At 36.9% G+C, this 22,418-nt stretch overlaps 2 protein-coding genes across 2 annotated transcripts; one reads left to right on the top strand and one right to left on the bottom strand.

Annotated features, from left to right (window-relative positions):
• Positions 1 to 672: 672 nt before the first annotated feature.
• On the bottom strand, positions 673 to 5,000 carry LOC120347809 (cilia- and flagella-associated protein 95-like). The gene is made up of 6 exons (XM_039417913.2): positions 4,772 to 5,000; positions 3,759 to 3,873; positions 2,836 to 2,960; positions 2,391 to 2,459; positions 1,602 to 1,662; positions 673 to 937 (listed from the first exon to the last, which is right to left on the bottom strand). Exons 1-6 carry the CDS (start codon positions 4,870 to 4,872, stop codon positions 737 to 739), a joined length of 672 nt encoding a protein of 223 aa, XP_039273847.1. The 5' UTR covers positions 4,873 to 5,000; the 3' UTR covers positions 673 to 736.
• Positions 5,001 to 7,183: 2,183 nt separating this feature from the next.
• LOC120347798 (mothers against decapentaplegic homolog 3-like) lies at positions 7,184 to 22,045 on the top strand. The gene is made up of 9 exons (XM_039417898.2): positions 7,184 to 7,427; positions 9,410 to 9,559; positions 10,356 to 10,484; positions 11,097 to 11,244; positions 11,938 to 12,060; positions 12,464 to 12,604; positions 15,640 to 15,783; positions 16,583 to 16,743; positions 17,405 to 22,045. The coding sequence occupies exons 1-9, from the start codon at positions 7,359 to 7,361 to the stop codon at positions 17,642 to 17,644; spliced, it is 1,305 nt and encodes a 434-aa protein (XP_039273832.1). The 5' UTR covers positions 7,184 to 7,358; the 3' UTR covers positions 17,645 to 22,045.
• The last annotated feature ends 373 nt before the right edge of the window (positions 22,046 to 22,418 follow it).

Below are 22,418 nucleotides of genomic sequence, written 5' to 3'. Positions count from 1 at the left end.
ATGGGATTAGTGCAAGGGAATGCCTTTTTTGTCATCAGTATTTCCATAAACTCCAGATTTATCTTGCCGTTTTTGTGTGATAATATCGTGAAATTTTAACAAAAAGAAAGCATTTCTTTCATATAATAAAGTATATTGTTGAGGGTGCATTTCATATTTAAAATCCGTACAAAAAAAAATATTTCAAAATTCACTTTAATCTTCCGGGATGGGATTAGTGTGAGGGTACAGTATTCGGTTCTAGGGAAATTCGTTGCAAACAAGTTGGCCGTAGTAAATGTCGCTGTAGGAAATTTCGCCTAATAGGAAAAATCGCCGCTTGGAAAATCGTCGCAAGATCATTTTGCTGTGAAACAAATATCTGCGATAAAAACATTTAAGTTAAAAGATTCGTTATTTAAGAGCATACACTAACCTAACCCTATAAACCTAACTTTTTTACCCCAAATACTTGTTTCACAGCAAAATGCTCTCGTGATTTTTTCATGCGGCGTTTTTTCCTATTAGGCGAAATTTCCTACGGCAAACTTGTGTAAGGCGAATTTTCCGGACACGCACTATTCTCTTGTCCTCAGTGTTCCCATAAACATCTGATCATCTTACCAGAGCCTGACTCAGAGTAGTTTTGAGTGATAACCCCGGAAACATGAATGAAAAACACAAATTTTTTGTTATGTTTTATTTATACAGCATTTCATATTTAAAATTCCATACAAAAATAAAGATATTGCAAATTTCATTTCAGTCCTTGTACTAGTCTCTCCGGAATGGGATTGGTGCGGGGGAACACTGTTCTTTTGTCCTCAGTGTTCCCATAAACTCCTGATTCATCTTGCCAAGTGTTCCTCCCTGATCTTCTGTAGTCTGCTGTATCCGTGAACTGTGACTGGTATCGCCTGTGAGCTTTTGAATTGTCTGGGAAATCTGGTGGCCGTTCCTAATGTGTAAATAAAATAAATTTGTTTATTTTATGACCAATCTTCACAAGCAGGCAGTAATCTTAGTTTTGCAGGGACCAGAGTCGGTGTGGCTCAACGGACTAAGCGTTAGGAATACGCTCGCCACCGCACCTGAAATTACTCTGCGTGGGTTCGCAGGTTCGAATTCCATGCAGAGATGGTTATGTGCGAGAGGATTGCTGGACTCCTCGCCGTCGTTGGGTGGTTCACGTAACCGCTGGTCGGTTACGGCTCCCTCCACCACCAAGTCCATGCTTCTGAAAACAAACAATACAACTAATCCCATACACGACTTGGAATGGTAACCGGATGAGAGGCCGTGGTTCGCCATATGGATAAGCCGCCTTATTGGCTTTCCTCTCCCCCAGAATAAATATATAAATCCTATCCTATCCTATAAGCCTGACTGTCAGTGCCATTGTTGAGCAGAAGTTCCTAAACCCGTAAAAGTGAGTCAAGTAGAGTTATGTGTCGGAAGTCGCTTCAATAACTGAAATAATTTTTACTGGCTCGTCTTTGAATCTTTGATAAATTGTGACTTGAATCCAGCTCGAGTCGGGTTGGCACATAAAACAACATCCCCAATTCAAAGAAAAACAAAAATTCTGTGAAAAAATCTAATGTTAAATGGAGTTTACTCACTGGTGCTGGATCATATGGGTAAGGAGGCGTGAAGTCTGCCTTGTGTGTTGTTTCTAAATGTCTGTAAAGATAAACTAAATATTATTACAAAATATAAAAACATTGGCATGATTAAGATTATTGGTGCTCCCGAAGTATGCAAACCAAGATGGCGGACATCGGAACGTAACATGGGTAACAGGTTAGGGTTAGGCGATAATTTTTTTCCAATTTTCCTTATTTTAGTCCTATTATCAGTTCGAAGACTAGTCAAGAGCCTCCCGTAGTATTTATACCTAAAATTATGGTCTAACCCTAACCTAGTACACATATTACATTCCGATGTCCGCCATCTTGGTTCGCATACTTCGGGAGCCCCAGATTATTTAAGATAAGAATTGCACAAATTTTTGAATATTTTAGGCTCTGCTGAATGGTTTGGAACAGTGGTTTCCAAAGTCGATTGACCAGGGGCCAAAATTTGAAACGGAAGGATATTAGCGGGCCATTAGCGGCCCCCCGGTTTGTATAATTAAGATACCGGTATAACTGAATTGTTACGAATAATCACGTACTTAGACAGTGATAATGACGTAACAATTGGCGGTGTCACAGACGCAAAAAAAATTTTGCAATGGTGAAGTATAAGAAGAATTTTTCTGAGTCAAAGGTCAAGGAAACATCCATATATCAAAATATATAGGTTTAATTCTCTACCAATTAGGCCGTCGCGTCTACATAAGTCCTGGCCAATTTACTATGACAAAACACAAACCAAAGAGCAAATCAAAGGAAAAGCAGCATACTTACAGTTTATCATAGTCTGGGTGATGTCTTGGCAAAACAGCTCCAAATCCACGAGATGGGGCATCAAGTTCTCTAAAAAAGGAAAAAATAGAATTTTTATGTTTATTCTCACAGGCTCTAATTCTGAGAGAGATATTTATGTGACAAAATATTGCTAGACTACTCTCTGTGGTGGGAGGTTCATGTATTCACTGGTTTGTTATCGTTTTATCAAAGATAGAATATGATTAATATGATTTACATATTAATCCCGGGTGACAGAAAAGCCGATAATTAGGCCTCTCGTCCAGTTATCAGTCCATGTTGGATATGGGACTAGTTAGCCAATTATTTGTATTCGGAAGCATGGACTTGATGGTGGAGGAAGTCGTAACCAATCGGCAGTTGTGTGAACCACAGCCGCATGATTTAAATCTGTTAACCCACGCAGGTTAATCAAAAATATTACCTGTCAATAATAGCATGTCCAAATGAAGCAACGTCAACCATACTTTTTCTAGTTTCACGTTCGGTAAAATCTGGTTTTAAAGAGATCTGCTCCAGTGCTGATTTTGTTGTAGTGTTTGGCAAGCCCTGTATGAAAAAAGTGTTTTATGGGGTAATGTAGTTCATAAGCACTTGCTGAAAAGGATGATGTTACTGGGGATAGGATTTTCATACTTTCCTGACAAAGAGAGGTTTATCATATGGCTAAAGTCAAACTTGATGGTGGAGGAAAGTATAACAGGTCATCGGGCTACGTAAACCTCTTGCGCATAACTATTCCTGCATGGAAATTGAACCTGCGGACCCATGTGGGGAAATCAAAGGTGCGGTGGTTAGCTTATTCCTAACGCTTAGCTTGCTATTCCACCTCTTATTACTCTGTGAGAGTTTTCAGATGAAATTGGATTGCTGGACTTCTCACTTTTCTTGTGAGGTTCAGGTAATTGCCCGTCAGGTATGGTTTTCTCTACTATTCTTCTCATACTAGACCGTCTTATCATGTATGTATGTATGTATGTATGTTTATTTGCCTCAAAAATATAACAGTATCTGCATAATAATTAAACAGTAAAACAGAGACGGGATACATGTTCAAGACCTTACTGACCTAAGACACAGATGTGCGACATGCACCCCTACTAACAAGTATAAAAGCAGTTTAGAACTGCTGCGTTATAGTAGGACAACAGACATGAAATAGGTTATACAAATGAAACTCCAGAATGATATTTCCATCTCTCCTCTCCCCTGGGGTACATATAAAAATCCTATCCTCTATTCAAGCGTTTACACTCCACAAAAATTAATTTTAAATTCACTCAAATGTTTAATTTATTTTGAAGGACATAAAACACATGTTTCAAAAATTCTCCACCAAATACCTACTTTACTCTTTAAATGTCCAATTCTTTCATACGTAGCCGTGTGTAGATTTCTACCAGGTGGTTTAGGAAAGACATTGATGTCATAATTCTTAGGTTCTGCTTCACGAGCTTGATGCCTGGAAAAAGAAAGATAAGATTTTAATCAGTTCTTGGGAGAATTCTTGGGACTGGTATAGTACGTTTAGTACCACATGCACTTAGTTGGCCTGGCTCAACAATTTTTGCATATGTCCATCCTAACCCCCACCTGACTACGACACCGAACAATTACGTCTTTTCGACGTCACAGTGGCGTAATAGGGCCCACCAAAGAATGCGGATGGTCGTCCAAAACGCGCAGACGATCACCCAAAATCGAGTAAGCTATTTCTCTCGTTTTCCCGTCACAATGATCACGATAGGAGAGAGATTGCCGGCTTTAACGAGTTCGTTATCGGCACCGCAGATATCATTTTGGGCAATCGTAATTATAATTTGACAAGACCTATGACGTGATGGTGACGTCGTAGTGATGTAATTTTTGGATGGCATAGTCAGGTGGGGGTTACGAATAACATATGCAAAATTCGTTATGCTACGCCAACTGGAAGTACTTGTGGTACTACACTATACTAGACCCGAATTCTTACCTCAGTACCTTGTTTACAAATTTTTATATTTTTTGAAAGAGAATTAATTCAGCCATATAGCCATTACAGCAATATGCAGATGGGCTCAGCATTTTTATCTGTGACACTGGGCCAATTCTCAGTAAAACATCAGATATGTCATTTTTTCGTGGCCGAATGGCATACCGTAAGTTAGAATATAATAGACAACTGTAAATCACTATGAAAAATTCCTTGACTATAAAATAAAATTCAAGTATAAACCTTGATGACCAAATACCAAAATAGAACCGATTTTTGACGTATGTAAACTGATTAAGCTGTGCATAATGTTATATACCTGTAATTTTAACTTATTTATTCTTGGAGCAGAGAAAAACAACAACAATTTCAGAAATTAACTCACCAATTTGAATTCAGCGTTGCCCTGCTGTAGTTCATATGATCAGATCTCAGGTATAAAGATCCTTTCCTTTCTACGAAGTCTGGTATTACCATGTAATCCATTTTGTACGTTATTTTCCAATAAAACTAAGAAAAAACAGAGCCGACTGAAACTCTGGGATAATTTCGCGGCATATGTTACTATGGAAACTCGCGAGCAATCAACCATACAATAATTTCAGAAATTACCGTAGAGTTCTTGAAATCATTCCAAAAAATATATTTTTCTTCGTATGTTCATAAAATAGTATTACCTAGAACAACATTTTATGTTAACAGTTTGTTTAATGTATTTTTATCCGCGAAAATAGATAATTGAAAATTTCGTGTAAAGGTGGCATAGAAAAATTCCATAAACACCAGTTGCTAAAATTCTTATAACAGCCTGCTGTTCTTTCATAGGCAACCGAACGAATTGTAAACCTATTAGTCATATTTAATTAATTTTATTAATTCAATAAAAACTGTTATTGATTCGGTTTTTGCAAAACAAAAAGAATAGAAATCCCCATGTAACGGTTTCCCATAAAAGACAATAACTGTCTCGCAAGTAGGCGTCGGCGAGTCGCAAAAAAAGTTGTGCAACATTAAAACAAAATTTGCATCTGAAACCCAGCAAAATTGCTTTGCATGCTTTTTTATGAGTAGTATGTTAAATTTTATATGATATTAATGCTTGGTTATTTTTGTATATATGTTTATTGACAAAATAATTTGACGACAAAAGTAGAATATAAATTTACCCGCTCAAGATATTGCGCAAGTAATGATTTACCCGGAAAATGCAACTCCAAGCACTACATTCAAATAATGTTATCGCCCTTGCATAACGCTTCATTCATATTCGCGATTATCAGATTTTAAGATTTTTGCGTTTGTCTATTTATATTTTGGAATTAAGCCGTTAATTATTCGAAAATATTATATTTTGTGGTCTCATTTTCGAAAACAAAGTATTGCAGACGGCCATATTTAGCATTTTTAATAATATTTACGTTTTTATTTGCTGTTTTCGGCGTCATTTATTGTGTGAGTCATCTTTCCGCCGTGGTTAATGATTTTATAGTAAACGACCGTTGTCGATCGAAATATTTCTGGGTTGCCAGACTCGTTTGTTATTAAAGTTTCAGTCGCGGGGGCGGGATTTTCAGACAAATTGCTGGTGTTGACCCTTGTGAGTTTACCAACTGATGTTCTCAATATGCCCAATTATTTCAATATTTTGATAGAGCTTTTTTCACTTTCAGTGAGTTCCATCAGTTTTTTTTTCAGTGTTTTCTAGCGAATTCAATTCAGTTTGTGTTGGGAAGTTTTATCGCCCCATCTTTCTGTGTCTACTGGTTTATTTAAAACCTAATCGAAGAAAATCTGAAAATAGATCTAAAGAAAGCTTGCTTCTGTGCTTGCAAACTTGCTATTTCTTTAAAAGAGAATATGTTATTAGCTTTACAATAGTATCTCATTCAAGCAAATCTTTTGGCAACTGACACACACAGATTCGAAGTAGGGAGTAAACAAGAAGAGAGGACTTACAGTTCAGTACACAATATCTTAGTATTTGAAGAAAATAAATCAGAAAATTAGTGGTGGGGTATTGTAATAAGGTAGTGCTATTTCAGCTTTTCTATTTTGCAAATTTAGGGGGTAGGCTAAACTTGTGTTATATTTGGGTGTAGCTCTTTTGTTGTTAGTCATCACATCATGTTAGCTTTTCTTATGGGTGTTGAGGAAGTTCAGCATCTAGTTAAATATTGTTTGATTGATAATTTAAAAATTTATCTCAATGGTTATGACTAAGTGTAGGCCAGATTATTTTATATTTTTTTCGTGATACTCAAGTAGTATGCGTAAGTCTGTTTATTGACTTGTGCATGTTAACCTTATCAAATATTTATGATAATCTCTGCAAATTTAGGGGGTAAACTTGTGTTGGACTATCTATAACTGATTAAACTAGTGGTTTTAATTCATAATTATTTCCAATTTGCCTATTTGTTTCCCCATACAGCCATATATCTTTTTAGATTTTTCCTGATTTTTTATGTATTTGTTTTGTTCTGTATTGCGTCTTTGTTTTGTATTACTTACCGTACTTATTATGTTCGACTAGATATTGCAAAACAAAAATATTAATTGGAATCTTTATTTCTAGCATTCACTGTAATTTAAGCTTGCAATGTTAACTATATAAAATGGTTTGGTAACGTCCATTAATCCTGCAATTACAAACATTTTCTTCGTATGATCAAGAACAATTAAATTGAATTTAGGGTTAATTCAGCTAAATATGCATTTTGCTGTTAGCTAAAAATACGCCAACACTTTTTCGTTTATTTTTTTCTGATTTTACTTTTTATGTCACACTTTATTCTATTTCCAGTTACTTAAGTATTGCATTGTGCTATACTTTATTAAATTTATGGTATACTCTTTGATTAAATATTTATCTGGGAACTGAATTATCAGTGCAGAAGACAACAAAGTCCTTCTTTTCTGATGTAATATTTGGAATATATTTTGGGGGGTAATCGTCAACAAAAATAGCGAAAATGTTACAATTTACTCCTCCGATTGTAAAAGAACTTTTAGGATGGAAAAGAGGAGAAATGTCACCTCAGGTCAGTATATGTCTTCATGTCCTATTCTTTGAATTTTATTTTTTCGAAGAACTATTCTTCATATCTCTCTTATTATTGGACACGAACTAGACATAATGATCGTTTCAATATTATGTTGTTATTGTTATTATTTTTCTCTGTCATTATCATTAAAAAATCGCTTTTCTCTTCGAATACTGGACAAATTGCTTTGAAATTTTCAGTGGTTAACAATTGATTTTTTCGCCAGAACTCAGAAGGCTATTACTTTTACTCATTTCAAAATTTCCTGTAGACTTTTATGTGTTAGAATGAAAAATAGCGACATCTTGTGACGTGTCCATACACCATTTTGTATCCGACTGTACTGCTTCGCTTGGTGTGAATATATTTGTAGACTGATCTGACGGTACGGTGAACCGTACTGTACTTCGAACAGACGTGTCCATATATTTGGGCGTAGCTCTTTTGTTGTTAGTCATCACATCATGTTAGCTTTTCTTATGGGTGTTGAGGAAGTTCAGCATCTAGTTAAATATTGTTTGATTGATAATTTAAAAATTTATCTCAATGGCTATGACTAAGTGTAGGCCAGATTATGTATATTTTTTTCGTGATGCTCAAGTAGTATGCGTAAGTCTGTTCATTGACTTGTGCATGTTAACCTTATCAAATATTTATGATAATCTCTGTAATACTCTCAGATACTCTCATTTGGTACACAAAAGTACTAATTTGTCTTTCATTTCGAATAATCAGCCCGCATAATAAATTATTGTATGTCAGGATATATATTGCGGCCTAACATATACCCATTTACATACTAATTAGCAATATACTTATGTAACGGGGAATATTGGAAAATTTCTAAGAGGCTCGGGATTGGCTGAATGATGTTCATTGCTAGATACTTGTCAAACCAAATATTTTGTTTTTGATTCCGCTTTAATCATTTTAGTAGCTCCCAGACATTTGATGGATACTCTGCGAATAGTAATTTATTCTGTCTCATACGACGAGCCACGGCCTCTTGTCTGGTTACCAGTCCATGCCGTGAATGGGATTAGTTATATGGGCCATTCCAAGCAAAAGTTGAATTCCATCAATTTTTTAAAAAGTGTAATGAAAGTAATTTTTTTTTACCTTTGCTATCAAAAGACATTGGAATTTTATTGGACTGCATTCATTTCATTGAACAATTTAAAATTTCACCCAGGTTTTTGATGGTTTTTAAAAAATGGCCTGAAATGTATAAATTTTGGTATAATTGACATATTTTGTGATGATTCCTGACACAAAGTGTTTGATTGTGTGGTACAGTTATTTCATATGGAATTGACGCACTGGATTTAAGTTAATAAAGTTTAAATGTTTGCAGTGCTGTAGAACATTTCTTCACCCATTTAACGATTTATTACCAAAATTTTAAGAGATGATAGATGCCGCTATTCCGAAGTGGAAAAATGTCCTGTAGTGTCACGTCCTGTAGTGTCACATACAATATGCACATTATTGGCATGGATTTACAGTGTTACATTAATTAACTTGAGCAACACATAGAGGGGTAGTTCAGCTACTGCACCAGAAAATATTATGGGCTCCTACTGTACCATCGCAAAAATTTACAGCACAACACAACGTACTGTTAGTGCATGGTGGATTTGCCGTCCTGTAGTGTCACGCTATATTTTACTATATTTTTTTTATCTACCAAGTAAGGTTGGGTGTAACTTTTGTGCAATTTTTTACATATTCAATAAAGCAACTGATTGGACAATGAAACAAAACATGTAGCTGAAAATGTGAAAAATATATTGAATCTAACAACATGCAAAATTTCTGGAATTGTCCCGTAGTGTCACTTGGAATAGCCCATATAGTTATTTGTTTCAGATGCACTTTTATTTAATAATTTATGCTTTTAGGATGAAAAATCAGCTGTTCATTTTTTTCTCTCGGCCTCCTTCAGTAATTGGCATTTACTTCATAAATCATGTTTTCAGGATGAAAAATTTGCTGAAAAAGCGATCAAATCCTTAGTGAAAAAGTTGAAAAAAAGTGGTGGATTGGAAGATTTGAAGAAAGCAGTTACGAAGCAATCAATTGACACAAAATGTGTAAAAATACCAAGATCTTTAGATGGAAGACTACAGGTGAGAAAACTAAGCATTCATTTTGATAATTTTAGCTATGACAGAGGCTCCAAACGTCCTCAAACTCGTAATAGAACTAAAATAAGAAAAATCGGAATAAAATTATGGCCTGACCCTAACCTGGTGGACATACTTTGGGAGTACCTGCTACACTATGAGCCAATAAATTTAGCTCTAGTTCAGGTGTTCTCAACCTGGGGTTCGCGAACCCCCAGGGGTTCACGAGAAGATTTCCAGGGGTACATGGATGACAGTTGAGTTTTTGTATGTTGCCATATTTTAATATCCTTTATTACTATAATGGAAAAATGCGTGTCCATTGAAACTAGACGCCAATTTGAACGTAGATTTTCCCTGATCTTGCATTGTTGTGATTGTGACGCAACAATGTGAAATTCAAGTCCTTGCGTTCAAACTGTGAAATCTCTAAAGACAGCGTGCTGCGAGCATTGGAAAAAGAAATTATGCAAATTGAAAATTGGGAGAAATTTCAGGAATTCATTAGTTAGGCAGACGACAAGGGCAATAATATCAACAAGACGATTTAATTCAGTTACATATGGTCAGTAAATTAGTGTTGCAACAAATCGTTATTCAATATATATATATATCACAACTTTGTTCGGTGTCTGATTACCGGGGGTTCGCGTTGATTGTTTCGTGACTCGGGGGGTACTTGACGGAAAAAAGGTTGAGAATCCCTGCTCTAGTTATTCAATAGATTTGAAATTGATTATATTTAATTCTAATCTGTTTTCATTCTGAAATTTTTATCAAATGTTCTGTTCTTCACCAGGTCTCTCACAAGAAGTCTCTTCCTCATGTATTATATTGTCGTTTATGGAGGTGGCCAGATCTAAGAAACCATCATGAATTAAGGCCGGTGGATAGGTGTGATTATGCTTTCCAATTAAAAAAAGACGAGGCAAGTTGACTTTTCATGTTTTATTTGAGGGGAAATCAGAGTTGAGTCGAATTAGTTAATCTTAGTGAGGCATGGCCCATCTCAGTGTCCTCAAACCTTCATCATCACAACTTGGCATAGTCAAATTTTTTCGCGACCCTCACGAACTTTAATGAGACTGATGTGCTTGCATATTTTTGCACAAGAGATCTAATCTTGTGCGTATTTCGGTGATGGTGGGTACTAGTTCCAAATCGTTCAAATGTGATCGATAATTTGTTGCAACATAATTTAATATAGAGAACGATTTTTCCCACAGACAAGTGGGGGCAAAAGGAAGAAGAGTAAGTTTAGCTAGTTATAACAATAATGGGTACAGAGAACCCAATTGAGCTTGTTTGTAGCCCACCGGGGGGTACGATACCCCTATTTTGAAGATCTCTGGCCCCCAAGAAACCCTGTTGTAGCAGAATCTTGGTAAAACTTGAAATATGTGGAATTTGATTCTGAACTGTTGTACTCTTGATTAATTTACTTCAAGCATCCTTGTGAGTGACACAGAATTATGTCAAGCTAACAACCAGGGTGAGCGTTTTCAAAATTCCTTATTTAATATTTACAACTTCGTTCCAGGTTTGTGTGAATCCATACCACTACACAAGGGTAGAGACTCCTGCACTCCCACCAATCCTGGTGCCTAGACAGACAGAACCTCTGCCTACGGAGTTCCCTCCATTAGATGACTGGGCTATGGTACCTGAGAATGCGACCTATGACCCTTGTAAGTGTGTTTATTTGTAGGAAGGAGGAAGTAAAGGATATACAGGTTTCAAAATCAATCGAAAGAATTGCTCAGTGGTTAGAGCAGTGGTCCATAAACTATCATGGGTGCTCCCGAAGTATGCGAACCAAGATGGCGGACATCGAAACGTAACATGGGTAACAGGTCAGGGTTAAGCGATAATTTTTTTCCAATTTTCCTTATTTTAGTCCTATTATCAGTTCGAAGACTAGCCAAGAGCCTCCCGTAGTATTTATAGCTTAAATTATGTCCTAACCCTAACCTAGTACACATATCACATTCCGATGTCCGCCATCTTGGTTCGCATACATCGGGAGCCCCCTATCATGGTTTTACTTCTGAAGACTCGCAACACTCAGCACCCTCCTGCTTTTCGTAATATTAACTAGTTATCAACTTTAGGAATCACTAATTTAAAGTAAATCGACTGCAATTTGTCTAATTCTCCGACCATAATGTTTTTACTTCCACTTGCTGGCTTTTTATTAAAAAAAAACTGATGAAAACTTGTAAAAACAAATCCCATTTTTTATTATAGAAAAGCACAGAGGGCACAGTGTTAAGAGTCCTTGGAAGGTGGCCACATTTTATAAAAGTTTGAGAAACACTGCTAAGTTAACATGCTATTTCATCCAATCTGTTATTACAGTTAATTCATCCTTTATTTCACAGGTATGCAGCCTTCAGGTAACTTCACCATCCCAGAGAGCCCTCCACCAGGATATATGAGTGAGGACGGAGAATTCAGCGATGCTGGATCAGCCATGTCAAGCCCTTCACCTAACTATAACAGTGGTAGGTACTATCTACTAGGATTTGGGTGGATGAGATCTGATTAATCACATGACAAATCACGGCTTCTCCGTTAATGTGCATTGATTACATGTACCCAAGAGCGTAGCTAGCCCAAAGTTTTTGGAGGACATTTTTTTTGGGTGCTCCCGAAGTATGCGCACCAAGATGGCGCACAACCTGAACATAGTATGTGTACCAAGTTATGGTTATCAGGTTGTGCGTCATCTTGGTGTCTCCCTACAGACTCACTTCGCGGTCGAAGTTACCCAAGCACGCATTTTCATCTACCTCGGTTGGTTCATTTGGTGAAAGGATTATTGATAGCAAGACCTGGCCATTCTAAGTAAAACAAAATTAGCTAAAACTGAAAATGTCAATCAACTTTATTATTATTTTCATCCAGATACAAGCATCAGTATGCCACGTTCAGTTGGATCCAGCGTCCCAAGTTCAACCAATACAAATGATGACGTACATCCTGTCGCATACCAGGAGCCTCCATTCTGGTGTGCCATCTCGTACTATGAATTGAATCACCGAATAGGTGAGTACATTCCATATTTCATAAAAAGTGTTCCCATTTGATTAAAATAAATAGTTTTTACCCCAAAGGCGTTTTGCAGGATGGCCTCATTAAATTATTTTACTTCAACATTGGCTTTCTAGTAGTGCATGTACGAAAATTTTGGTTATTGATCCTATGAAATGCGTTGTTTGCTTCACACAAGTTTGCTGTTAGGGCATTGTAACGTCATAGAGTCATAGATGATAAATTGTACTCAGGATTTACTCGCTCATACCGGATTAAACTAAATTGAAAAGCGGTCTGTGGGTCGTACACAATTTAAAATAGACTCCTTGGGTCGTACAATTTTTTCTTGTGGGCCTCATTTAGCCCGCAGGTCACAGGCTGCACACCCTTGCTTTAGGCGTTCCGCCCGCCCCACTGACTACTACAGGACAGTTTGAAGTATGATTTTGTTTCAGAGTAACTTTAGCAGTTATTTAAAAAAAACATGTGGATTCATAAATGTTCCTATAATGCAGGGGTCACCAAACTACGGCCCGCGGGCCGGATCCGGCCCGCGACGTCATTTTATCCGGCCCGTGGCGTCATTTTATCCGGTCCGCAATAACACGCAAATATAGGCTAAATTTTTTTCCAAGGAAGATTTTCACGAGCATCGTCGTCCTTGTTTATTTCGTAACATTGGCCAATCGGCAAGATGCAGAAAAGTGACGTAATAATAGGCTTTTCCGCATCCGCTCAGACACTTTTGTCACCCTGACAGATTTTCAGTCGTGGTTGTAAACAAAACTTCGTTTTTGCGACTTTGAATGCTACCAGTACGTAACGTTTTCTGCGATACACTTGTACACTCGTGGCGCTTGCTTTCGACGAAACTGTTTGTTTTTCGTGCTAAAATAAACGTCGAATGTGCATTTTGTGCTAAAAGTACTGTAATCCCTCGCGTACTGCTCCAATTTCAAAAGCCACACTAACTTTTGTACTGCTTTAATGCGGATATTCATGTAGGTATGTTACAAAAAAATTGAAGTTCATCCGATTTAAATAAAAACTAACGGAGATATCGGAATTTTAGTACCGCCCGACAGCCAATTTTTTCCATAATGATTGTATTACTTTTTTGATAAGAACTGTACTAAATATGGAAAATAACACATATCAATCACTAATCTTTCGATGTGCGTCACATCTATGGTATATTGAGATAATTTCAGGATTTTATTCTGGCAACGGTCATTGACACCGCCGAAAGATCGTCGCAAATAAACGCTGGAGTTGTGCATGATAGTTTGACAGTGGTTCATTGTGGGTAATAATTAACGATGTTCTGATTGTACGAACTTTTTAAAAATTGGTAAGTATCAAGTTAGACAAGAAATACACACGTCCATATAAATTTTATTGGTGTCCATAGACAATATCAATAATTTGCACTACGTATAACTGGAGCGTAATTTTTAAAAGCGTCGAATGTTGGGAAATTTATGCGTTAATGAAAAAATTCAAATACCAGATAATAGTTGTTTATTTTATCTAAATTATGTCAAAATTTCATAGAATTCCAAGCTACAGCAGGCAGTCGTTTTTATGAGCGGTATTTCAACACAGCGTAACGGTACTTAGCAGACGTGATGCGTACATTTTTTGCGGCGGATTTTGTAACATTTCTAATTCATGACAGCAACGTTTTGATAACAGCTAAACTCAGGATAGTTGTCTAGATATAGAAATCTTGTTAATTTTTTTTCCTAGGATGTTCTCGATCTATATTCTGCGATATTCCCAACATTTGTGAATTTATTGTATTGCATTGACAAAAATATTCATCCGGCCCGTTTCAACACAATTTGAGTCATACCCGGCCCGCGGTCAAAAAAGTTTGGTGACCCCTGCTATAATGTAATATAAACAGTTAATATTTGGTGAAATATCGCCGACAAAATTTGAAAAAATAAGAATAATGTTCTTCTGTAACTTCAACTATTTTTAATTACTTAAAATTTGAATTTGGTTGATCGATTTGTTGCAAGTGGAAAGCGATTTTTTGTTAATAATAACAACAATTTAGCAAAACGATTTATATGTGCATTTCATCTCCAATAATATATAGGGTGTCCCTGAAGTCCTGACATTTTTTAATATTGCAAAGGGAATTTAACTTTCCATATATTGTTTTGGCTCTAACACATGTATTGAATGAAGCAATGCATAGAAATACCATCTTTAGTACAGACTGATTTCCATTAAGCCCAATAATCTTCTTGTGTCAAGTTTAACCTATCACACAAGTTCACGCTGTAAGTTGCACAATCTGTAATCTGAAACCTTTGTTATGCATCACCGGCTTTCCAAGTGTCTGCTAAAGTAGTTGTTGTTACGTGGCACTGTGGGATTTCCGGAATATTTTAAACATACTTGGAAGTTTTGGTTTTTTGAAAAATATTTATCTTTATGATCCATAAACTCGTAAATAATGTAGGCATATATTAATTCCTATACTTTTATATTATTTTGTGTTATACATCAGTGGTTCCCAAGCTTTTATAGCATTCCAGTGGAATTTTTAGTGTTGTTTTGATTGGTAGATCCCAATTCACATTGTGTTCAAACAATTCATACACAACAAAGTGACAACACCATGTGAAATATTCTCATGAAGCAATAAAACTGGGAAGAAAAGGGAGTATTCTTGCATAAAAACCTATATAAACGTTAGCTGTTGCTTTTGTCAGTTACCTCTTGCAACTCTTTTATCAGTACTCTTTTCACTTTTATTTGAAGGCCTGAGACCTTGCTTCAAGCGAGCTCTTAACTCTTCTGACAGTACTCTTTCTACTTTTAGTTGAGGGGCCTGAACTTCGCTTTGAGCAAGTTATTCTATCAATACTCTGAGGGCTTAAGGCATTGCCTCAATTTTGCCGTGATTTTTTTGGTTTAGAATGTTGATGGGCGGTAGATGCTTTCAATCACTTCTTTTCGTTATTTTATTGTCCCCTTGCAACTCTTCTATCAGTACTCATCAGCTCATTTTTAAAAATTTTTTTTTTTAGGAGAAGCATTCCATGCATCCCAATCATCTCTGACCATAGATGGGTTTACTGATCCTTCCAATTCTGAACGATTCTGTCTCGGTCTGCTGAGCAATATCAACAGAACGCAACATATTGAGATGACCAGGAGGCATATTGGGAAAGGTGGGTTGCCAGGTTTTGACAAGTCGAACAAAATTTTGTACCAGAGTTGTAAATTGTGAGTTGTAACAGAAATGGGCATTTATGTACGTGAGAATTGCAGTACTGTCTTTTGTAGTAAGGTAACTGCTGGCAGTTGTGACTTCCTTTATCGCCAAGTCCATGCATTTGAAATAAATAAATTGGTACCACCAGCAGTCATCAGTGAATGCCTGAACGTTGCCCAAATATGAGTTTCTTTATAACTGGGTTAGGGCTCTTAGCATAGCTAATAGATAAGTCTCTTTTTCCTCTGAGTGAGTTCCAGTAACTTTCCTCAGAGATGAGTCTCCCTTACTTCTGAGTGAGTGCCCGTAACTTTACTCAAAGATGAGTCTCCTTTACTTCTGAGTGAGTGCCTGTTACTTTGCTCAAAGATGAGTCTCCTCTATTTCTGAGTGAGTGCCCGTAACTTTCCTCAGAGATGAGTCTCCCTTACTTCTGAGTGAGTGCCCGTAACTTTACTCAAAGATGAGTCTCCTTTATTTTTGGATGAGTGCCTGTAACTTTGCTCAGAGATGAGTCTCCTCTATTTCTGAGTGAGTGCCTGTTACTTTGCTCAGAGATGAGTCTCCTTTATTTCTGAGTGAGTGCCTGTAACTCTGCTCAGAGTTGAGTCTCCTTTATTTCTGAGTGAGTGCCCGTAACTCTGCTCAGAGTTGAGTCTCCTCTATTTCTGAGTGAGTGCTTGCTTGCTTGTACAGCGTCCTGCTCGAAACAAAATGAGTGAGCGTTGTATGAACAATTCATTTTTCTTCATCAGGTGTTCGTCTTTACTACATAGCTGGTGAAGTATTTGCAGAATGTCTGAGTGACAGTGCAATCTTCGTCCAATCTCCAAATTGCAATCGGAGGTATGGATGGCATCCTGCTACAGTAGTTAAGATTCCTCCTGGATGCCATCTCAAGATATTTAATAATCAGGTAAGGTATCCTAGTCGAACTGTCCCGATGTCGAGCCCGGTAGATTTCAATATCCGATCATGGTTATATGGTTGGCATCTAGTTCAGTGAGAGAGAGAACTACTGTATTGTTATGTCATAAATCTTATATGATTCATACGTCAAAAAAACATCTAACGTTAGCTGTGCTGCTGTTAAATTGATCAAAACACTGAAGAGAAAGTGCACGTTTTTCGATTGTTTAAATATTACTCAAGTCTCAGTATCGAAGGTTTGTCCTATCCTCACTGGCCCGTTTCTTTGCTTCATATAGATGGCAAGCCTACAAACAAGGGATGTGCAGAATGAATCAAATATTTGAACACATTCAGGAATCAATGCAAGAAAAAGTAGCCAAAGTGTATAACGGCATTAAAAAAAAATGTAAATGTACACATAAGAAATAACATGACAGATTCACTGCAATCGATAAGGGGTCGCGAAGGACTGTAACAGTCATTGGGTCAGAGACACCTGTTAGCTGATTAATTTGGAGGGAAATGACTAAAATACTAATTCAACAATTCAAAAGTATTCCGAAATGGAAGTTACGTTAATATGAGTAATAAATGACACAGCAGCGTCGTAACAAAAAATTGCTTATTGATAAAGTCTCTTTCAATCTACTATTTTCATTTTTCAGGAATTTGCTGCACTTCTCTCTCAGTCAGTAAACCAAGGATTCGAGGCTGTTTATCAGCTCACAAGAATGTGTACAATCCGTATGAGTTTTGTGAAAGGATGGGGGGCTGAATATCGACGACAGCACGTTACATCTACCCCCTGTTGGGTAGAAATTCATCTCAACGGCCCCCTCCAGTGGTTGGACAAAGTGCTCCAACAAATGGGAGCCCCGCAACTGCCTTGCTCAAGCATTTCTTAAATACTCTCAAAATTAATTGAAAAAAACTTTGAATTGGCCACTAGAGGGCTATTTTAAGACAAAATCTCGGAAAATTGAATATTCCATTTACTAAAGACAACAAGTGTGGACCACTAATATTGTTTCTTTATTTTTTATTTTACTTTTTTTTAAACAATTTTGCATAGTCAGGGTAGTCTAGTTCTGATACCTGTGCTTTTAGCGAAGCATATAAGACTGCCGAACCATACCAATCTCCTTGGATGAGATATTTTTTAGCTTGAGGGGAAGAGCAAAGCATGTGAAACTGCCTCTTTATATTAGCATGGCTTACATAGATGGTATAGAATATTGGTTATCTTTTGGGAGAATAAAGCCTAAAAGATGGAACAAATCTTATCACGGCTTTCCGCAGAATTAATTTTCATATTTTTGCATTTTCACATTCACATAAAATGATCATATTGAGGCAGTAGTCGGCAAACTGTGGCCCGTTGGTTATAGGCTGCAAGCAAAATTTTCGTGGCTCTGCAAACACTTCACTTTTAATTCATAAAAACAAAAGTTGCTCCAATTCATTATTTTCTGCGCATGGATATATGTCGTAACAATGGCAGTAGTACAGCGTTTGCTTTGTAGTGATTATCCAAGCTGTTAGTTGTGATTAACACAAATGGCAATGCGTCATAATTTGAGGTTTAATGAGTCGATTGTTTGTTGGTGGAAATTAGTGCGACCTGCGTGCTACTGGTAATGTGTATATTCGGCCCAGTAGCACATGTACAGTACGGACTACTGCTGTCCGTTACTGTTGCGATATATATACTAGGGATTGACAATAAAATACGGATCCAACAAAGAAATAATCGTTCTAAATATACAGGGTGTCCCTAAGTCCCTTCACAATTTTGTTATGAAGTCAGTTCTCAATATATATATCTTAACCAGATTTGTTGTTTTTTAATCAGTAATTATTTGAGTTTTTTTACTTCATCTAATACATCCGTGAGGGCCGAACAATATATGGAATCAATGAATTCCTTTTGCAATTTAAGACTTTGTGGACACCCGCTGTATAATGGGTGCTCCCGAAGTATGCGAACCAAGATGGCGGACATCGGAACGTAACATGGGTAACAGGTTAGGGTTAGGCGATAATTTTTTTCCAATTTTCCTTATTTTAGTCCTATTATCAGTTCGAAGACTAGCCAAGAGCCTCCCGTAGTACTTATACCTAAAATTATGGCCTAACCCTAACCTAGTACACACATTATATTCCGATGTCCGCCATCTTGGTTCGCATACTTCGGGAGCCCCGTATAGTGCATGCAACCCATAGTTTGTTCTAGCTATAAATGATTAATGTATTGCGTAATGGTTGACCGTGGAATATTGGTTTAACGGATGACCATTTTTGTTTAGGCATAATATATGATTATATGTAATGCATTCAATTATGAATTTACACAGAGGATTTACTTTGCAACCATTGACCGTTAGATATCGGTAAAATTGAATATCCGTTCGCATACTTAAATATAATACATATTTTTCATTATGCATTTACGTAGCAACATGTTTCTTTACTTTTGCAATTTTTTACCGTGAAAGTTTCCTATGGAATTCATATTTCCTTTTTTTATAAAATGTTTTGCAATCGCTTTGAACGGTTCTCTTGATCAGGATTTCCCAAACTGAGGTTCGTGATGACTGCACATGAGTTTGCTTGTCACAAATTGTTCCGGGAATTGATAAATTGTGCATTGAAAATCAGCTTCACCCATCACATTAATTTCGTTTATGTTGTAAATGAAACATCATCCTTCCTCGTTGGTTAGGCACAGAAGCCGATACGGCATAGGATGGCGTCAGTCAAAACAAAAATTCACAAATGGGGGACCGCAGCCTGAAAAGTTGGGGAAACCCTGCTCCAAATAGACAGGTGATCCCCGACCTTTTTAGTACGCTGGACCCTTCAAATAAAACCAGTTAATACTATCTGTACAAGTGATCTTTGCTGGTTAGATGCCCCTAAACCTTACCCCATAAAGTCACCTAAGCCTAATGTTAAGTTCGGAGTCATATCGCTGAACAAGGGTTCGATTCAGTTACTGCAATTTAATATGACCAGCCGAACTTGAGTGAAATGTTTAACACATCATGTTTCTACCTTGTTGCTTTCTAGATATTGCCAATTGTTACATCATTATCAGAGTTAAAGAATGTGTATATTCGTTACAATTCAATTGTACTGATATCTGAATTATACGTACCGGTACAGGTATTGGCCCCTTGTCGGCGCTCCCCTCTCCCGGCCCGCTAACATCCTCCCGCTTCTAATTTGAAAGTTATTCTTTCTAAAAAATATATTTAGCTTTGATTGCAATAGTCGCAAGAAAAACAACCATCCCTGCCTTTAGCAAAAATGCAGACTAATGTTGCATCTTTTATTTCATCAGTATTTTTAAAGCAATTGTACATATGTTCTTACCTTTTCTTATATTTTATCATCGCTATGTTATTTGTATTAGCATTTTTAAACATTTGCTCAAGAGCTTTGAAGTCTGGGAAAGATTTAAATTCGACCTTTTGAAAAAATGATGCAGACTTCAAGTCATAGAAAACTTTCACAGTAGCTCCCGACATGTATGGCCAGGTATGGCCAACTTTAGACCAGGGGTCTACAACCTACGGCCCGCGGGCCGGATCCGGCTAGCTGAGCACTATAATTCGGCCCGCGACGCTTCACTAAATTATAGTAACAAAACATCCGTTTTGACGAATATATTCTTTAGACTAAATTTTGTTATAACCTAACACTTATAATTCGGCCCGCGACGCTTCACTAAATTCTAGTAACAAAACATCCGTTTTGACGAATATATTCTTTAGACTAAATTATGTTATAACCTAACAATTATATATTTCACAATTACTCGTTTAATGAGCATTTAATTATAATTAAGCAAATGGCAACAAAACGCAAAAATGCAGCTAAGTGCAAAGGGTTCAATGGCGCTGAAAATATTCAAATAAAATTTTATGAGATGCAATGAGGAAATAAATCTATATTCGGGGCTCCCGAAGTATGCGAACCAAGATGGCGGACATTGGAACGTAATATCTGTACTAGGTTAGGGTTAGGCCATAATTTTAGGTATAAATACTACGGGAGGCTCTTGGCTAGTCTTCGAGCTGATAATAGGACTAAAATAAGAAAAAATGGAAAAAAATTATCGCCTAACCTGTTACCCATGTCCGCCATCTTGGTTCGCATACTTCGGAAGCAACCTATATTCAATTTGAGAGATGTATCACTGCTTGATTTTTATTATAAAAAGTACCATCCGTTTGTTGCCCGCGAGCGACAAAAAGTTGCCGACCTCTGGTTTAGAGAGTCTTGAACTGCTATTATTAGGAAATCCAATTTCCCACGAAAACAGTGCTGTTAATTACCTAAACACCTGAAAGAATGTTTCATATCTCATTTTATAAAATGTTTTTCAAACCATTTTTCATTATTCCTAAATGCCGGTTTTTATTTTTCATATGTATTAGTAGTATCGAACATGCCAATATGAGGAGCAAATAGACAGTGTTATATGTACGAGTAGATTTCAAAACTAGAAATTTGTTTTAATGGTGCAAGCATAGTCATGTTTTCGAGAATTTATCAAAGGGGCCTGCATTCATATTCTTTCCTACCAATGTTAAATGAACTGTTTGCACCGATGGTTCCCATCGTTTTATAGGTCGTGGCTCCCTTATTGAGGCTTTTAGCACACATGGTTTCCCTATTTATCATTCCAGGTATATTTATAGTGTTATTCGGTTTGGTCGATTCCTGTCAAGCTGTGAAACTAGAAGTAACAAGGAGTTCTCTTGTAAAGTGAAAAAGGTTTTGCGTCTAGCGTTGCGCCCCCTCTCCATCTGCTCTATGGCCCCTTCGGCACTATGAATAACAACATTGAGACTCCTATATTACAAAATACATAATTCCGGTACAAAAAAGCTAACACACAGACAATATTCAGGCAAGTTGCCACAACTTCGAATGGGTTTCAAAACGTGTCACGTAAATGTTCTGCATGGGTAAATTAATCTTGTGACATAGAATATACAGTGGTGGGATTCAAATTTTTTATCACCCGATTCCATCACAAAAGTCATGATTTTCATCCGGTTCTGTTACAAAAAGTCATATTTTTTCAGCAAATAAACTGATTATTGTTAGCCGGTTCGCTGATTTCTTAAAATTCTGTGTGAACCGGCTGAATCCCACCACTGATAGGTATATAAATATAAACTAAAAATTTTCTTAGCCCTATATGTAGAGTTTTGTTTATACGTTGGCCCTTTTCGCACATTTTCTGCTCGTATCATCGTTCTGCCAATTTTCATAATAAATTGTATTTCCTATTACCCTTGCGTATCACACTTTAAGTGTGCTGCAGATGAGTAAAGAAGCTTAGACAGCGAACCTGTGGCATAATAAGTCAGTCAGTGGTTTATTTTATCACAAACCGAAAGTATACATTGAACAAATATAATTCAGTGTGATGGGGGACGCGGTGCACCAGTGATAGATATGCCCGTCATACAGAGATGGTAAATGGACGATTAAGCCGTGTATTTATGAGCCAGGTTGTGCTAGACTTAGGATTACATTTTTTTTTTTTTTTAAGATTAGGATTTACATATTTATCCCGGGGGAGAGGAAAGCCGATAAGACGGCTTATCCATATGGCGAACCACGGCCTCTCGTCCGGTTACCATTCCAAGTCGGGTATGGGAT

Source organism: Styela clava, chromosome 11 (genome assembly GCF_964204865.1).
Source record: "Styela clava chromosome 11, kaStyClav1.hap1.2, whole genome shotgun sequence".
Classification (NCBI taxonomy): domain Eukaryota; kingdom Metazoa; phylum Chordata; class Ascidiacea; order Stolidobranchia; family Styelidae; genus Styela; species Styela clava.
The sequence above is the reverse complement of the archived record's forward strand: the minus strand, read 5'-3'. Positions and strand labels throughout refer to the sequence as shown.

Coding starts and splice junctions, on each gene's coding strand:
- LOC120347809 (XM_039417913.2), bottom strand. CDS start 4,872: ATGGATTACATGGTAATACCAGACTTCGTAGAAAGGAAAGGATCTTTA. Junction 3,874..4,771: donor GCAACGCTGAATTCAAATTG/GTGAGTTAATTT, acceptor TTCTTTTTCCAG/GCATCAAGCTCGTGAAGCAG. Junction 2,961..3,758: donor TTGGACATTTAAAGAGTAAA/GTAGGTATTTGG, acceptor TTTTTCATACAG/GGCTTGCCAAACACTACAAC.
- LOC120347798 (XM_039417898.2), top strand. CDS start 7,359: ATGTTACAATTTACTCCTCCGATTGTAAAAGAACTTTTAGGATGGAAA. Junction 9,560..10,355: donor CTTTAGATGGAAGACTACAG/GTGAGAAAACTA, acceptor GTTCTTCACCAG/GTCTCTCACAAGAAGTCTCT. Junction 12,605..15,639: donor TGAATTGAATCACCGAATAG/GTGAGTACATTC, acceptor TTTTTTTTTTAG/GAGAAGCATTCCATGCATCC.